Source organism: Scomber scombrus, chromosome 4, assembly GCF_963691925.1.
Source record: "Scomber scombrus chromosome 4, fScoSco1.1, whole genome shotgun sequence".
Taxonomy (NCBI): Eukaryota; Metazoa; Chordata; class Actinopteri; order Scombriformes; family Scombridae; genus Scomber; species Scomber scombrus.
The window spans coordinates 2,034,398-2,047,102 of record NC_084973.1 but is presented as its reverse complement, the minus strand read 5'-3'; the positions used below and the strand labels follow the sequence as shown (position 1 = coordinate 2,047,102).

The 12,705-nt window shown below is 43.1% G+C and overlaps 1 protein-coding gene across 1 annotated transcript in view; it reads left to right on the top strand.

The window, feature by feature from the left end:
• Nucleotides 1-11,655, top strand: part of LOC133978772 (citron Rho-interacting kinase) — a 42,849-nt gene extending 31,194 nt beyond the window's left edge. Inside the window, exons 18-40 of the mRNA XM_062417084.1 lie at nucleotides 65-169; nucleotides 411-551; nucleotides 931-1,038; nucleotides 1,754-1,985; nucleotides 2,077-2,235; nucleotides 2,505-2,528; nucleotides 3,670-3,840; nucleotides 4,413-4,593; nucleotides 5,070-5,158; nucleotides 5,260-5,364; nucleotides 5,577-5,746; nucleotides 6,203-6,247; nucleotides 7,709-7,789; nucleotides 7,881-8,016; nucleotides 8,209-8,348; nucleotides 8,440-8,532; nucleotides 8,621-8,729; nucleotides 8,841-8,969; nucleotides 9,051-9,131; nucleotides 9,223-9,301; nucleotides 9,376-9,549; nucleotides 10,180-10,465; nucleotides 11,554-11,655. Of these exons, the coding sequence (XP_062273068.1) occupies nucleotides 65-169; nucleotides 411-551; nucleotides 931-1,038; nucleotides 1,754-1,985; nucleotides 2,077-2,235; nucleotides 2,505-2,528; nucleotides 3,670-3,840; nucleotides 4,413-4,593; nucleotides 5,070-5,158; nucleotides 5,260-5,364; nucleotides 5,577-5,746; nucleotides 6,203-6,247; nucleotides 7,709-7,789; nucleotides 7,881-8,016; nucleotides 8,209-8,348; nucleotides 8,440-8,532; nucleotides 8,621-8,729; nucleotides 8,841-8,969; nucleotides 9,051-9,131; nucleotides 9,223-9,301; nucleotides 9,376-9,549; nucleotides 10,180-10,465; nucleotides 11,554-11,577 (2,862 nt within the window). The 3' untranslated portion in view covers nucleotides 11,578-11,655. The remainder of the gene's footprint in view (nucleotides 1-64; nucleotides 170-410; nucleotides 552-930; nucleotides 1,039-1,753; nucleotides 1,986-2,076; nucleotides 2,236-2,504; nucleotides 2,529-3,669; nucleotides 3,841-4,412; nucleotides 4,594-5,069; nucleotides 5,159-5,259; nucleotides 5,365-5,576; nucleotides 5,747-6,202; nucleotides 6,248-7,708; nucleotides 7,790-7,880; nucleotides 8,017-8,208; nucleotides 8,349-8,439; nucleotides 8,533-8,620; nucleotides 8,730-8,840; nucleotides 8,970-9,050; nucleotides 9,132-9,222; nucleotides 9,302-9,375; nucleotides 9,550-10,179; nucleotides 10,466-11,553) is intronic.
• Nucleotides 11,656-12,705: the final 1,050 nt, after the last annotated feature.

Here is a 12,705-nt window from a genome sequence, read left to right as displayed (position 1 = left end):
GTATTTTACTGTGAGAAGTTAGCAGATGTAGTGACAGCAGACTCTCCCTGCTCTCTGTTCTCAGTTGAATGATCTGGAGAAAAAGCACGCCATGCTGGAGATGAACGCCCGCAGTCTGCAGCAAAAGCTGGAGAGTGAGAGGGATCTGAAACAGAGGCTGCTGGACGAGGTACTTTAAATACACACATGTACAGTTTACCATTGCTCTTTATTGTTTTGTTTCATGGATTATGTGCACATGTTAAACTGTTATGTCTTTATGTCTGCTGTAAATCAATTTCATGGCTAGACAAATACGTGGTAACAAATGCCAAATCTTGCTGATGTGCTGTTCTGGACGTATTTGTTTGTAAGAAGCACAAGTGTCAAAGTCACAGCATCCAGATGTAGCAGCTGTTTTTCCTTCATAGCAAGAGAAACTGCAGCAGCAGATGGACGCTCAGAAGACCCACATCTTCCGCCTGACTCAGGGGCTGCAGGATGCTCTGGACCAAACTGACCTTCTGAAAACTGAGAGGACTGACCTGGAGTATCAGCTGGAGAACATCCAGGTGCTCCTACACACACATACATATACATACACATCTATCAACTTATGTTTATCCACAGAAATTATACATACTCAGAGATTATGAGGTGGTTGAGATTCATACTTCATGTCAGCGCAGGCACATGTTCTCATGCTGGATTTGGAGCAAATCTTTCTTTCATTTCCAGTCTCGTTTCTCCCCTTCTGTTCTGCCACTTTGTTTTAATAGTGAAAAAGACACTTTGATTCAACAACAACACACACACATATGCCCTCCACACTTTTTCTAGAGTATGCACCCTCCCCATCTCTCTGTCCCACTGTCACCCCTCTCAGTGTGAACTGTTGTATTTGAGGAGAAATTCATGGCAGTAGTGATGTTCACTTAGCTCCACCTGCAGGCTGTGTACTCCCATGAGAAGGTGAAAATGGAGGGGACCATCACCCAGCAAACCAAGCTCATTGACTTCCTGCAGGCCCAGGCTCACGGTGGCTCCAAGAAGAAAAAGGTCAGATGGGATATTTAATAGGAATAATTCCTAATTTGTCCTACACAGAGGACATTAGACAGGGAACAGTAATACTATCAGTAGATTGATATTATCATGTTCAGCCTGCACAACCACTGTCACCTTACATCACACTCAAACTAAATGAAATGTTCAGAACCAGCTAAAACGTATTTAAATATGAAAGAAGAAAAAAAAATCGAATGTCCAAAAATAAATTCTATGAAGAAAAGAATCAACTATCTAAGAATGGAAGTATAATTCATTCAGCCTGATATATAAAGATATCGTCAGGTAAGTTATTGTGAAAACATTGAATTCACTGGACTGAATACATTAATGTACTTCTGGATTTCAGAGATAGAAGAACAACAATTAATGTTAATTAATGACTGTTTAAGAAATGTATTTAGGGAATTAATGACATAGTCTGATAATTACTTTATTACAAGGGTTACATTCGGGGCAGCCACAGATGAGTCACTCTATACATAAACTGTCATTATAACTTCCACCAGCGTCTTGCACACTCAGGAGTTGTAGTCGTTTTATCACCACATAGAAACTGAGTTAGAATCATAATAAATGGGAAAAATAAGAAGCAAAAAAAAAAAGGTTTAAAATAAGTGTTTCTTGTCTTTCTAGCAATCTACCCACCTCTCATACCTGTCATATTTTTTTCCCCTGTGTGTATCTGTATGTCTGTGTGATTCAGGGTCTGTTTGGGCGTCGTCGAGAGGACCTGTTGGCTGCCATGGCTGCTCAGGCCCAAGCCCAGGCCCAGGGTCAGAGTCAGGGTCAGGTTTCCCCTGTGCCCCCCATCCAACCGGTGCCCCTGCAGTACAGCGACATGAAGGTAGCTCTGGACAAAGAGCGTTCTCGCTCCTCCGAGCTCGAAGAGGCTTTGCAGAAAATGAGAGCGGAGCTGCGATCTCTGAGAGAGGAAGGTGAGACCAGTCTGACTGATTGTTAAAATAAACATACAGCAGTGTTGTGAGCAGTGGTGTAAGCTCAGTTAATATATTATTCCAACCCCAGCCTCTCAGTATAAGGATCACGGTAACTCTGCAAACCCGGCCGCAGCACGGCAGCAGATGATTATGTCCGCCATGGTGAAATCTCCTGAGCACCAGCAGGGCCCTACCAGCCTGGTACCCTCTAACTCTGGACGAAGGAAGGACGCAGCAACACCTGAGGGTGAGCGAGGGGATGATGTAGCTTAGCAGCTTCACTTAAACAGATTCATACATGCAGGCATACTACATACTCAACACCTACTGGCCCTTACCTGCACACACACACACACACACACACACATACACACACACACACACACACACACACACACACACACACACACACACACACACACACACACACACATAGACACACACACATATAATCTCACTCATGAAGGATCATTTAATGGAGCTCTTACTATCCCTTTTCTTTCACACACCTTTCAGAGAGAAGGAGGGTCACTTTTGAAAGTAAGTCGCCCAAACTCCTGGTTTCCGCAGTTTGGTCTCTTATCTCTCTTTCTCCTTTTTGCCTCATCCATTCCTCAAAAAAAAAGGCCAGATTTTAAAAGCTCTGCACTCTTCATAAAATGTCAGATCCCACCAGGCTGTAAGACGAGGCTGAGAAATCTTCCAAGTACATTTCCTCCTTTTTTTCAGTGCACAGCTTTAGAAATCTGAAGCATTTTCTATCTTGGTTGCTGAAACTTAGCCAATCTGATTTTCAGAAGTCTGCTCTGCTCTTTAACCCACTTACAATCCCACCTCTAGACATCATAGACTAACAGAGATGCACAGTCTGATAAAACTTTCTGCAATGCATTAAATACCGTATCAACTATTGAATCCACACTCCAAAAACTAAAGGTATTATTCAGTCACCTTATTTCTAATCACAGTGCAGTCGAGGTTACAACAATAAAGTTAAGATGGGATGATTCTGATCTTAATTTTATATCATTGTAACCTGATAACCTTACAACCGGAGGTTGTAACACGATACTATAAGATTATTTTCTGTAACACTGTTAAACATTTTGTAAGTGGAGGCTTCAAATAAGCTCATTCAGGCTTCATGTGGTCTTTGTCATTTTTTTGGTGTACATTTTAATTTGTGCAAAATAAACTAAAGTCAAACTAAAGTAAAGAAACAGGAAACATGCTGTAAGTATAAGATTATTAAAGTGGCAGCATAAACATATAACTAATTAAAAAACAATAACAGCAATGAAATATAATTGTGATATTTTGTAGTGGAACATGCATTTCTAAATAATTCAGGAGATTGTGTGTTGTATGGAAAATATCATGTGTGTGTAAACTTGGACACACAATGGGAAGCTTAATATTGACTGAATAATGTCTTTAAAATGCACAAAGTTGTGATTTTGCACAAAGAGATGGATTTAATTAACATTCTTTTTTAATTTTTTTGTTTTATTTTGCGTACTCACCGATGCATTCCGCTAAAATTATCCTTTTGTTGAACCGATTTCATAGCTGGTATGGCATGGTGCACTGAGGGCTTGAAATGATGGATGTACCTGACAGATGTAAGACATGCCGGAGCCGCCTGCTACCCTCACTCACTCTGTTCCCTGACTGTATCCAGAGTACAGCCGCCGTTTGAAAGACAGTCAGAGAGACAGAGAGAGGGAGAGAGAGAGGGTGGTGCACCACAACACCCCTCACCGCTTCACAGTGGGACTCAACATGAGAGCCGCCAAGTGCACCGTGTGCCTGGATACTGTGCACTTTGGCCGTCAAGCCGCTACCTGTCTCGGTGAGTCAAAGATTAAAATATTCACGAGGACAGCCTGCAAGCAAATGATCCACATGACCTTTATGTAATCTAAATAAAGATAACACAGTTGTTTTTTTAATTTGCTGCCTCATTTACATAAGTTAAATTTAAATTTGAGCTCTTTTATTTAATTGTTTCGATTATGTCATTTCTATTTTATAAATTGAAATTCTAATTTTGGAGATAAAATGTATATGTCTTATGGTTGCAGCTGCTACATCTTATTTACTCCTATTGTTTTGTCTGACTTTTTTTATAACACTACATTCAGTCCAATCATTTAAACTTGAAATTTTCTCAGAAGTACAAAAATAACATGTAAAAATGTTCAGAGATGTTTAACTGACAAGCACTAAAAACCAAAAATACTGGTTTCAGTTTGCTCGCTCCACACACCAAAAATAATTTTTAAAAACCCAGCAGCCATACTGGAGTTAATTACTAAATTGTCATTAACATATCATATTTTTTATTTACACCCTCCTTTCATTTGTGCTGCTGAGGAGAGGAGACACAATCTGCTCTCTATATAACTGTTCTCTCTCCTTCAGAGTGTCACGCTCTGTGCCACCCAAAATGCTCCCCCTGCCTTCCAGCCACGTGCGGCATGTCCAGCGACTGCTCCCTGCATCTGTCCGAGGGCCTGTGCCGGGACAAAAGCAGCTCTGCAGGCCAGCAGCTCAAAGAAGCTAGCGGACACATGCACCTGGAGGGCTGGATGAAACAGCCCAGGTTAGATAAAAACATGCTGACACTGCAGTTGTTTTAGCTTTTTTCACACAGTCAGTCTTAACTATTCATGTGCTGGATGGTTGCCATGTAAATGGGTGATGAATGAAAGGAGGAAAATCATGAACAAATGAGTGGAAAAACATAACAAATGGAGCAGTTTCCACGCAGAATGATTTGATGAGGATGGAAATGATGTGAATCATATGCTCCAAAAAACTTAGCCATTAGTGTGTTTGTCTAAAGCAAGAAAGTTTCTGTGGCGTGCCCCCTCCCTGTGAAGCTGTGTCATCTCCTCCCACGGATCAGTCAGCCTGATGTTAGCGCACACGAACCCTCACAGGCACTATCTGTTATGTACGATTTGTCAAAATCCATCCATCTGCTACTTAAACCAGTTTAAATAAAAGCATTTGTAGAATTTCCTGGATAACTTTTCATCATGGAAGCTTCGTAGTAACACCTCATGTGTTTGGCAGGAACGGGAAGCGAGGCCAGGGCTGGGAGAGGAAATACGTGGTCCTGGACGGGACCAAAGTCTCCATCTATGAGGTCGAGCCCAGAGAAGGTCACCGGAGTGTTTTTACCTGTGTGATAGAAACAACATCATTCATTTATCCTCCGGAGATGATCAGTTTTTAATGCAGCTGTTCTGCATGTGTCACTCAGATTCGGTGAAGCCTCTGGAGGAGTACGACCTGTGTCTGTCAGACGGAGAGGTGGAGGTTTATGGAGCAGTGGGGGCATCTGAGCTACCTAACACTGCAAAGTCAGGTATACACAGTAGTCCTAGTCTAGTCCTATATCCTTCATCTGTAACTTTCCCTCAGAATTACTTCATATTTCTGGTGTTTTATAGTCTTTTAAAAATCTTTCTCAGGGTAGACACAAGTTGCACCGAGCATGTTCTGCTTTCACTATAAGTAACCTTTAAAAGAAGCATTTTTAAGTCCTTACCTCTGTGTCGTCTCCCCCCCGTATGTCAGATGTTCCCTACGTCCTGAAGCTGGAGTCCCGTTGTCACGCCCCCTGCTGGCCTGGACAGTGTGTTTACTTTATGGCTCCCAGTTTCCCAGACAAACAGCGCTGGGTTGCTGTGATGGAGTCGGTGGTGGCCGGGGGGCGAGCCTCTCGGGAGAAGGCCGAGGCCGACGCAGTGAGTATCTCCGGAGCAGCCGAGGGGCAAATCAGGGCGCTTCTGTGTCCTCTCAAAACCATGACTCAAACCATAAACTGTTACGAGCGCGGTCACAGATAAAGTGTTTTGTCTGCGGCCGCGCTCGTAAACCCGCTGTTTTAAGTGCACGGGGGCTATTCATGAGCACTGATTTCCCCTCTTTTATTCTTGAATATTTCATTTAAAGGTTTAGAGTTTTATTATGGATAACCCCCCTCCCGCGTTTCACTTCTATGTGTCGTTAATTGTCCCCTTCTTCTCTCCTCTTCTCTTTCTCTCCTCTCTCTGTCTTTTTCTCACTCTCTCTCTCTCTTTGTCTTTCTCACTCCTGTTTGTTGCTTTTTCATCATGCTCACACTGTATGTCCGGTATATGGGCACGTTTTGTTGATTTGCTCGATTCTGCCCATTCCACTGGGTTTCATTGCACACATAGGCTGCTGTGTCCAAAAGACAAATGGTTCTGTCTCCTCTGGTCCAGGTAAACAGTTACAAACACAGACACATACAGACACAACACTAACTGACACACACACACACACACACACACCTGCATTCATGAGGCACGTACTAACTAGTGCATGTGTCTGTCACTGTGTGTTGGTTGTTCATCCCCTCTCCTCCCCTCCCCCCTCCTGCTCTCACCTCACCTCACCTGCTGTGACCACTCCTCACTCTCAATGTGCTCTGACTGCAGCACCATCACATTCTTCACAAACACTATGTTGTTGTAATTAAATTAATCTCTCCCCCCTGTCTGACCGCTCTACACTAATTCTCACCTAAGATGTCTCATCATCTTTGGGTTGATCCTCCTCAGCTGTCCTCCAGAGGACCAGAGATCAGACAGCAGAGTTCTACCTGCTTGTGTACTCGTCTGTGTTTTTATCCCCTGCTGCCCCCTCTGCACACTCTGTAGAGACTGGGACACAAGTCACATGACTCAGCTGTGAGACACAGGACACAAACAGACAAACATCAAGCTGACAGCATTTTTTGACTTTTAAGGTCATTTGGGGGAATTTTATGTATTTATTAGGGCTGGGACACACAGCATGCGTCAACAGTGTGTGTGTGTGTGTGTGTGTGTGTGTGTGTGTGTGTGTGTGTGTGTGTGTGTGTGTGTGTGTGTGTGTGTGTGTGTGTGTGTGTGTGTGTGTGTGTGTGTGTGTGTGTGTGTGTGTCGGTCGCAGAACCCCATTTTTTAAATGTTCACCCTGTTAACAGATTAAAGCAGCAACTGACCACACACTGCAAGTAATGAAATGATACGAAACATTCTATTATTGACGGCCATTATCAAAGTTCAACTCTATGTAGAAAGACAGGGCTGGCAGCTGCAGCAACACTAACCAAGCATTAGACTTTGCCAGTAGAGAGAGGACAGGAAACCAGGGAAAGAGACATGCATCATAAATGAAACTGATGGATTTACAGATTTACTATAATTTGTTTATAGTGTTTTAAACTTAAATGATTTTATTGCTGGTTAAAGATTGTGTTTTCCTGTATTTATTGCAGCTTTATTATGTATTACTGCTGTTTCAGAGTTTATTATCTGAGTTGATTAACAGACACTGTCCCCTAGAAATTAGAAATCATAGAAAACCCTAGAAAGAAAAAAATAGAAAGCATAGAAATCTTACAGCTGTTATACTCCTACTGCATCATTTATTAGTAAATGTAGAATTTTAGATGTGATTAACAACACAGAAAAAATATTGACTCCTCTCACTTTACTTTACTTTACTCATGTCAGGCCATGATTGAAACTAGAGGACTGACCGAACTCTGACTTGTGACTTGGTCCCATACCTCTGACACCTGTTAACCTGCACAGTCCTGCAGCCTCCTCTCTGTTGTGTTCCTCTGCTGCCTCCCCTTGAGGTCACGTGGATGTTGTGACCCCGCTGACCCTTTCTTCTTCTCTGCGCTCTTTCAGAAGCTACTAGGAAACTCTCTCCTAAAGCTGGAGGGAGACGACAGGCTGGATATTAACTGTACCCTCCCTCTCACAGACCAGGTACCTGCTGTTCATCACACTGATGTAACGTCATGTGTTTCTGTATAAACACATAATGTGAAACTTGCTTGTTCTCCTGCTGGGTCCACAGATAGTTCTGGTGGGCTCTGAAGAGGGTCTGTACGCCCTGAACGTTATCAAGAACTCCCTGACTCACATCCCTGGCCTGGGATCAGTCTTTCAGATCCACATCATCAAAGAGCAGGAGAAACTGCTGATGATTGTCGGTGAGAGCCTCAAATTTAGTCATTTTCACTCAATGATAACAGTCCAGTGAGCAGCAGAGCATGAGACCGCTTGTGTGTAACGTGTGTGTGTGTGTGTGTGTGTGTGTGTGTGTGTGTGTGTGTGTGTGTGTGTGTGTGTGTGTGTGTGTGTGTGTGTGTGTGTGTGTGTGTGTGTGTGTGTGTGTGTTGTAGGGGATGAGAGAGCTTTGTGCCTGGTGGAGATCAAGAGGGTGAAGCAGTCACTGGCCCAGTCCCACCTGCCCAACCAGTCTGAGCTGGCCCCCTACATCTTTGAGACGGTGAAAGGCTGCCATCTGTTTGCTGCTGGGAGAGTACGTCTTCTTCTCCTCTGTGACGAAGAGTGTGTGTGTGTGTGTCATGACTTCACAGTGACAGTGTGTGTGTTTGTGTTCTCTTTTACAGATAGACAACGGGCCGTGTATATGTGCTGCAATGCCTAACAAGATAACCATCCTTCGCTACAACGACAATCTCAACAAGTACTGCATTCGTAAGGTGGATACGACCCGTTAGCTCCACATCTACACATTACTCGACATATTTAAAGATGCTGGACTCACATTTTTCATTCTTCACCTCATAGGAGATTGAAACTCTGGAGCCCTGCAGCTGCATCCATCTGACCAGCTACAGCATCATCATCGGCACCAACAAGTTCTACGAGATCGAGATGAAGCAGTTTGTGCTGGAGGGTGAGGACTCTGAAAGATTTTATAAACATTCATGTAAGATGTGGAGATGTCGGAGACCACGTGTGTGACCTCCCAACACTTAAACCAGGTCTCCTGTGTGTTCCCCTGCAGAGTTCTTGGATAAAAATGACGTGTCCCTGGCTTCTGCAGTGTTCGCCATCTCGTCCCACAGCTTCCCCATCGCCATCATGCAGGTGGCCAGCAGCATGCAGAAGGAGGAATACCTGCTGTGTTTCCACGGTGAGCTCAGGACCACTTCTCCCCCCGTTATGAGGTTAGATACACAAGAGGAGTGTGTAGTGAGCTTTGTTGTTGTTGCAGAGTTCGGAGTGTTTGTGGACACGTACGGTCGGAGGAGCCGCACCGAGGAGATCAAGTGGAGCCGTCTGCCTTTGTCCTTTGGTAAATACACTGTAGCTTATATAATGCTGCATGATTACATGTAGAGTAACACCAGCAGGTTGTGTCACCTCTGTAATGTGCTCTGCTGCAGCCTACAGAGAGCCCTACCTGTTCGTCACCTACTTCAACTCCCTGGATGTCATCGAGGTTCAGGGACACACTGCTCTGGGGTGAGACACGCTTTAAACACTTTGATGTTTTAAAAAAAAAGTTGTATCTCTCACATCCCTGTCCCTGCTTCTAGTCCCACAGTGCTGGCCCACCTGGACATCCCCAATCCTCGCTACCTGGGCCCCGCTATCTCCTCTGGGGCCATCTACCTGGCCTCCTCTTACCAGAACAAACTGCGGGTCATCTGCTGTAAGGGAAGTCTGATCAGAGAGTCTGGAGAGCTGCAGAGGAACGGATCCAGCCGAGGGTCAGCTCCTCCATCACGTTTCATCTCCTTATTTTAGTTTGAGTAATAAAATACAGCAAAAGAGGAAAAACTGCAGAATTTGAATGAACATGTTGATATGAAAACATTTGAGGTGGCTTTCCAAAAACAAATAACTTCATGTCCATTTATTCTGAACTTTCTGTGCTCCTTTTTTTCATAGGAAGAAACTTAACTATAGGAAAGAAGTAATTGTGTAGTTTTAAGATAAGCCAACAGCGCCATCTGCTGTTCCAGGATGAATACACTCAAAAGCAGGATTTACACCTGTTGATACATTCTTACAGTGAGATTTACCACCACAGCTTCTCTTTTACAGCTGCCCAGCTGCAAAGTTTATACCTGAACTTATACCAGGATATGAAATGTTCTTCTTCTTGATATTTGACAATTTGTGGCGATTAACCTTTATGGATGTTGTCATTATTCAAGCTGAGTTACCCACAATATGACAACTGTTACTTCTTAGAATCAAATCAGTTTTTATTTAAAATACAGGACCAGTGAATATGAATGGGTATAAAATTATCTTAATAACTCTAATCAGCACCAAATCCCAAATTCAAATTACCCCTGCTGACACGCTGTTCTCTGCTGTGTATCCTACAGTAGTCCCAGTAAGCGGGGCCCACCCACCTACACAGAGCACATCACCAAGCGTCTGACCTCAGGCCCCGGCAGTCACGACGGCCTGCATCGAGAGCCCAGCACCCCGCACCGCTACAGGGAGGGCCGCACCGAGTTCAGACGGGACAAGTCTCCGGCCCGACCGCTGGACAGGGAGAAGTCACCCGGCAGGGTGCTGGACAGCCGCAGGGAGAGGTCCCCCGGGAGATTCGGGGACAGCACCCGACTCCACGCCGGGTCTGTGCGAACACAGCTTGCCCCTGTTAACAAGGTAGTGTAACAGTAACATGCTGGTGGAGATATTTAACATATAACTGAACCTGAGACTTCAGAGGGGGCCCTTTACTGATATGAATCATCTTTATACTTGTGGTTTAGACCAGCAGTTTCCAACCTTAACAACCAGGCAGTGTGTCTGTGACTCATTTACACAAGTTGAGTCTTCAAGCTGCATGAAGATTGTTTCATATGAACAGTTTAAAACATAAAAATCCAGAAAAAAAGAAAATATTTTAAAATAGCTAAAACAATTTCTACTTCTTTCCTGTCTTGTTAATCATCTTCTGACCCCTCAGATATTAGACAACACTCCTGTCTAAGGAATAGCAAAGCAAGAAAATAGTGAATAAAAGATGGTCTGTGAGCAGCAAAATATTGCAATAAAAAAATAAAGCTATAAACATGATGAATGAAAAATACTCATAATAAAAATAATGTACAATCAAATATATATTCAGTGTTATTAAATATGATATATCACAGAGCAAGTGAGAAAATATGAGAAGTGTGGAAGCAACAAAAACAAACATTATTTCTGTGTAATATTAGATCATCATCCTGCACAGCAGTTCACTTTTCAGCCGCTCTGTTCTCTTCAGTAGATTGTGGTGTTGATCACACAGGATGTGGCATTCTCACAACAAGTGTCAGTGTTGTTATTTGTTTCTGCTTCTAAGCTGACCAGTTGTCACACTGAGTTAATGTCAAGGACCTTTACTCACACTGCTGCCTGGAGTTACTCAAGCATACATTAACCCCAGAGAACTTGAGCATTCAGAGGAATCTAGTTTGTAAAAGTGTCACTCAGAGAATGAAGTGACTTTGCATCTTTTTAGATGTAAAATGATTAGTTTTAACTTTCTGTACTAACATTTTTAAAGTAGAGGTTTCTGTTCCTGAGGTGTACATTTTCATTTTGGGCCAAAAATAAACAAAATGATGTTCTTTAGATTTCCACATTCACTCACAAAACCTTAAGTCACGTACTGTATTTAATAGTACAAGAGGATATAATGAATACACACTGTGTCTCCTCTGAAGTTGAATTTAAACTTGTCTTCCTCTGCTCTTGTCTTGCAGGTGTGGGATCAGTCATCAGTGTGAATCCAGTTCAGTGCTCCTCCTGACTGGAGCTTGAAGATTAACCACGGGAATCCTTGATCCACTCTGAGTGCAAGCACACACACTCTAACACACACACACACACACACGTCACCCAGGCTGACCGTTAGCTCCATCGCCTGTACAAAGTGCAGACTCAGTTCCTTATTTGACACACAAACCTGCACTGGGAGACGTCTCCTGCGACAATCTTCTCTTTTCTGACACGTGCTTTCGTGGGAGAAATCCCGCAGTAGATTTGGTGACAGGGAACCTTCACTGATCTACGGATTAAGAGTCTACTTTATAATATATCATCAGAGTTGTAAATATTGCTGTCTGAGTTTTTATAGACAAAGGGAATAGTCGGCTGGCAAAGCCATGTCTATTTTTTTTAAAAATGAGTTTCTAAAGACGTTGCAGGGAGACTAATGATGTTGTTGGTTAAAACAATCGAATAGCAACATTTCATTAGAGTCTGAAATGTCACGCGAGTTTTTTCTCTGTTCAGAGAATCAAACCGACATTTAATCACTCATATATATCAGGAGGAGAGGTGGGGGGGTCTGAGGAGGCAACACTTTGCACATGAGATTGGATTTGAACAGGAGTTAAAAACTCGTTCTTGTTACATGCCCAGTCTTCTTTTCTTTGGATCAAATGTATGGTCCTCTTGACTAAATAGCCTTTGATATATATATAAATATATATACATATATATATAAATAAATATAAAAATTGCTTTATTGACAGTCGTCGTTCAGCCATACTTTGTAAAACAATTATAGCAATGTTTTGCTCCAAGTGTTCCTTGTGTTGTTTTTTGCGGCTCTGCCTCTGATGACAGACGCCATGCAGCCAGGCTGGCTGACACGGCCTCAGCTTGTTTAGTCCGCTGCTGCTGCTGCTGCTGATTATGGTACAGATGTCCTGTTTCTGTGCAGTGATATGAAGTCTAGTTATTGTCAGGGGTCGTCACTTTCTAGTACCGTTTCTTTAGAGCCAGTAAGACCACCTCCATTCGTCACATCAGTGAGCATGACTAACTTTAGAGCAGCACCCGTCGCTTTTTTCCAATCTCGATTCTTTCTCTTGGTTGTTTCCTTTTTCTGTCATGTATTCACTTTGAAT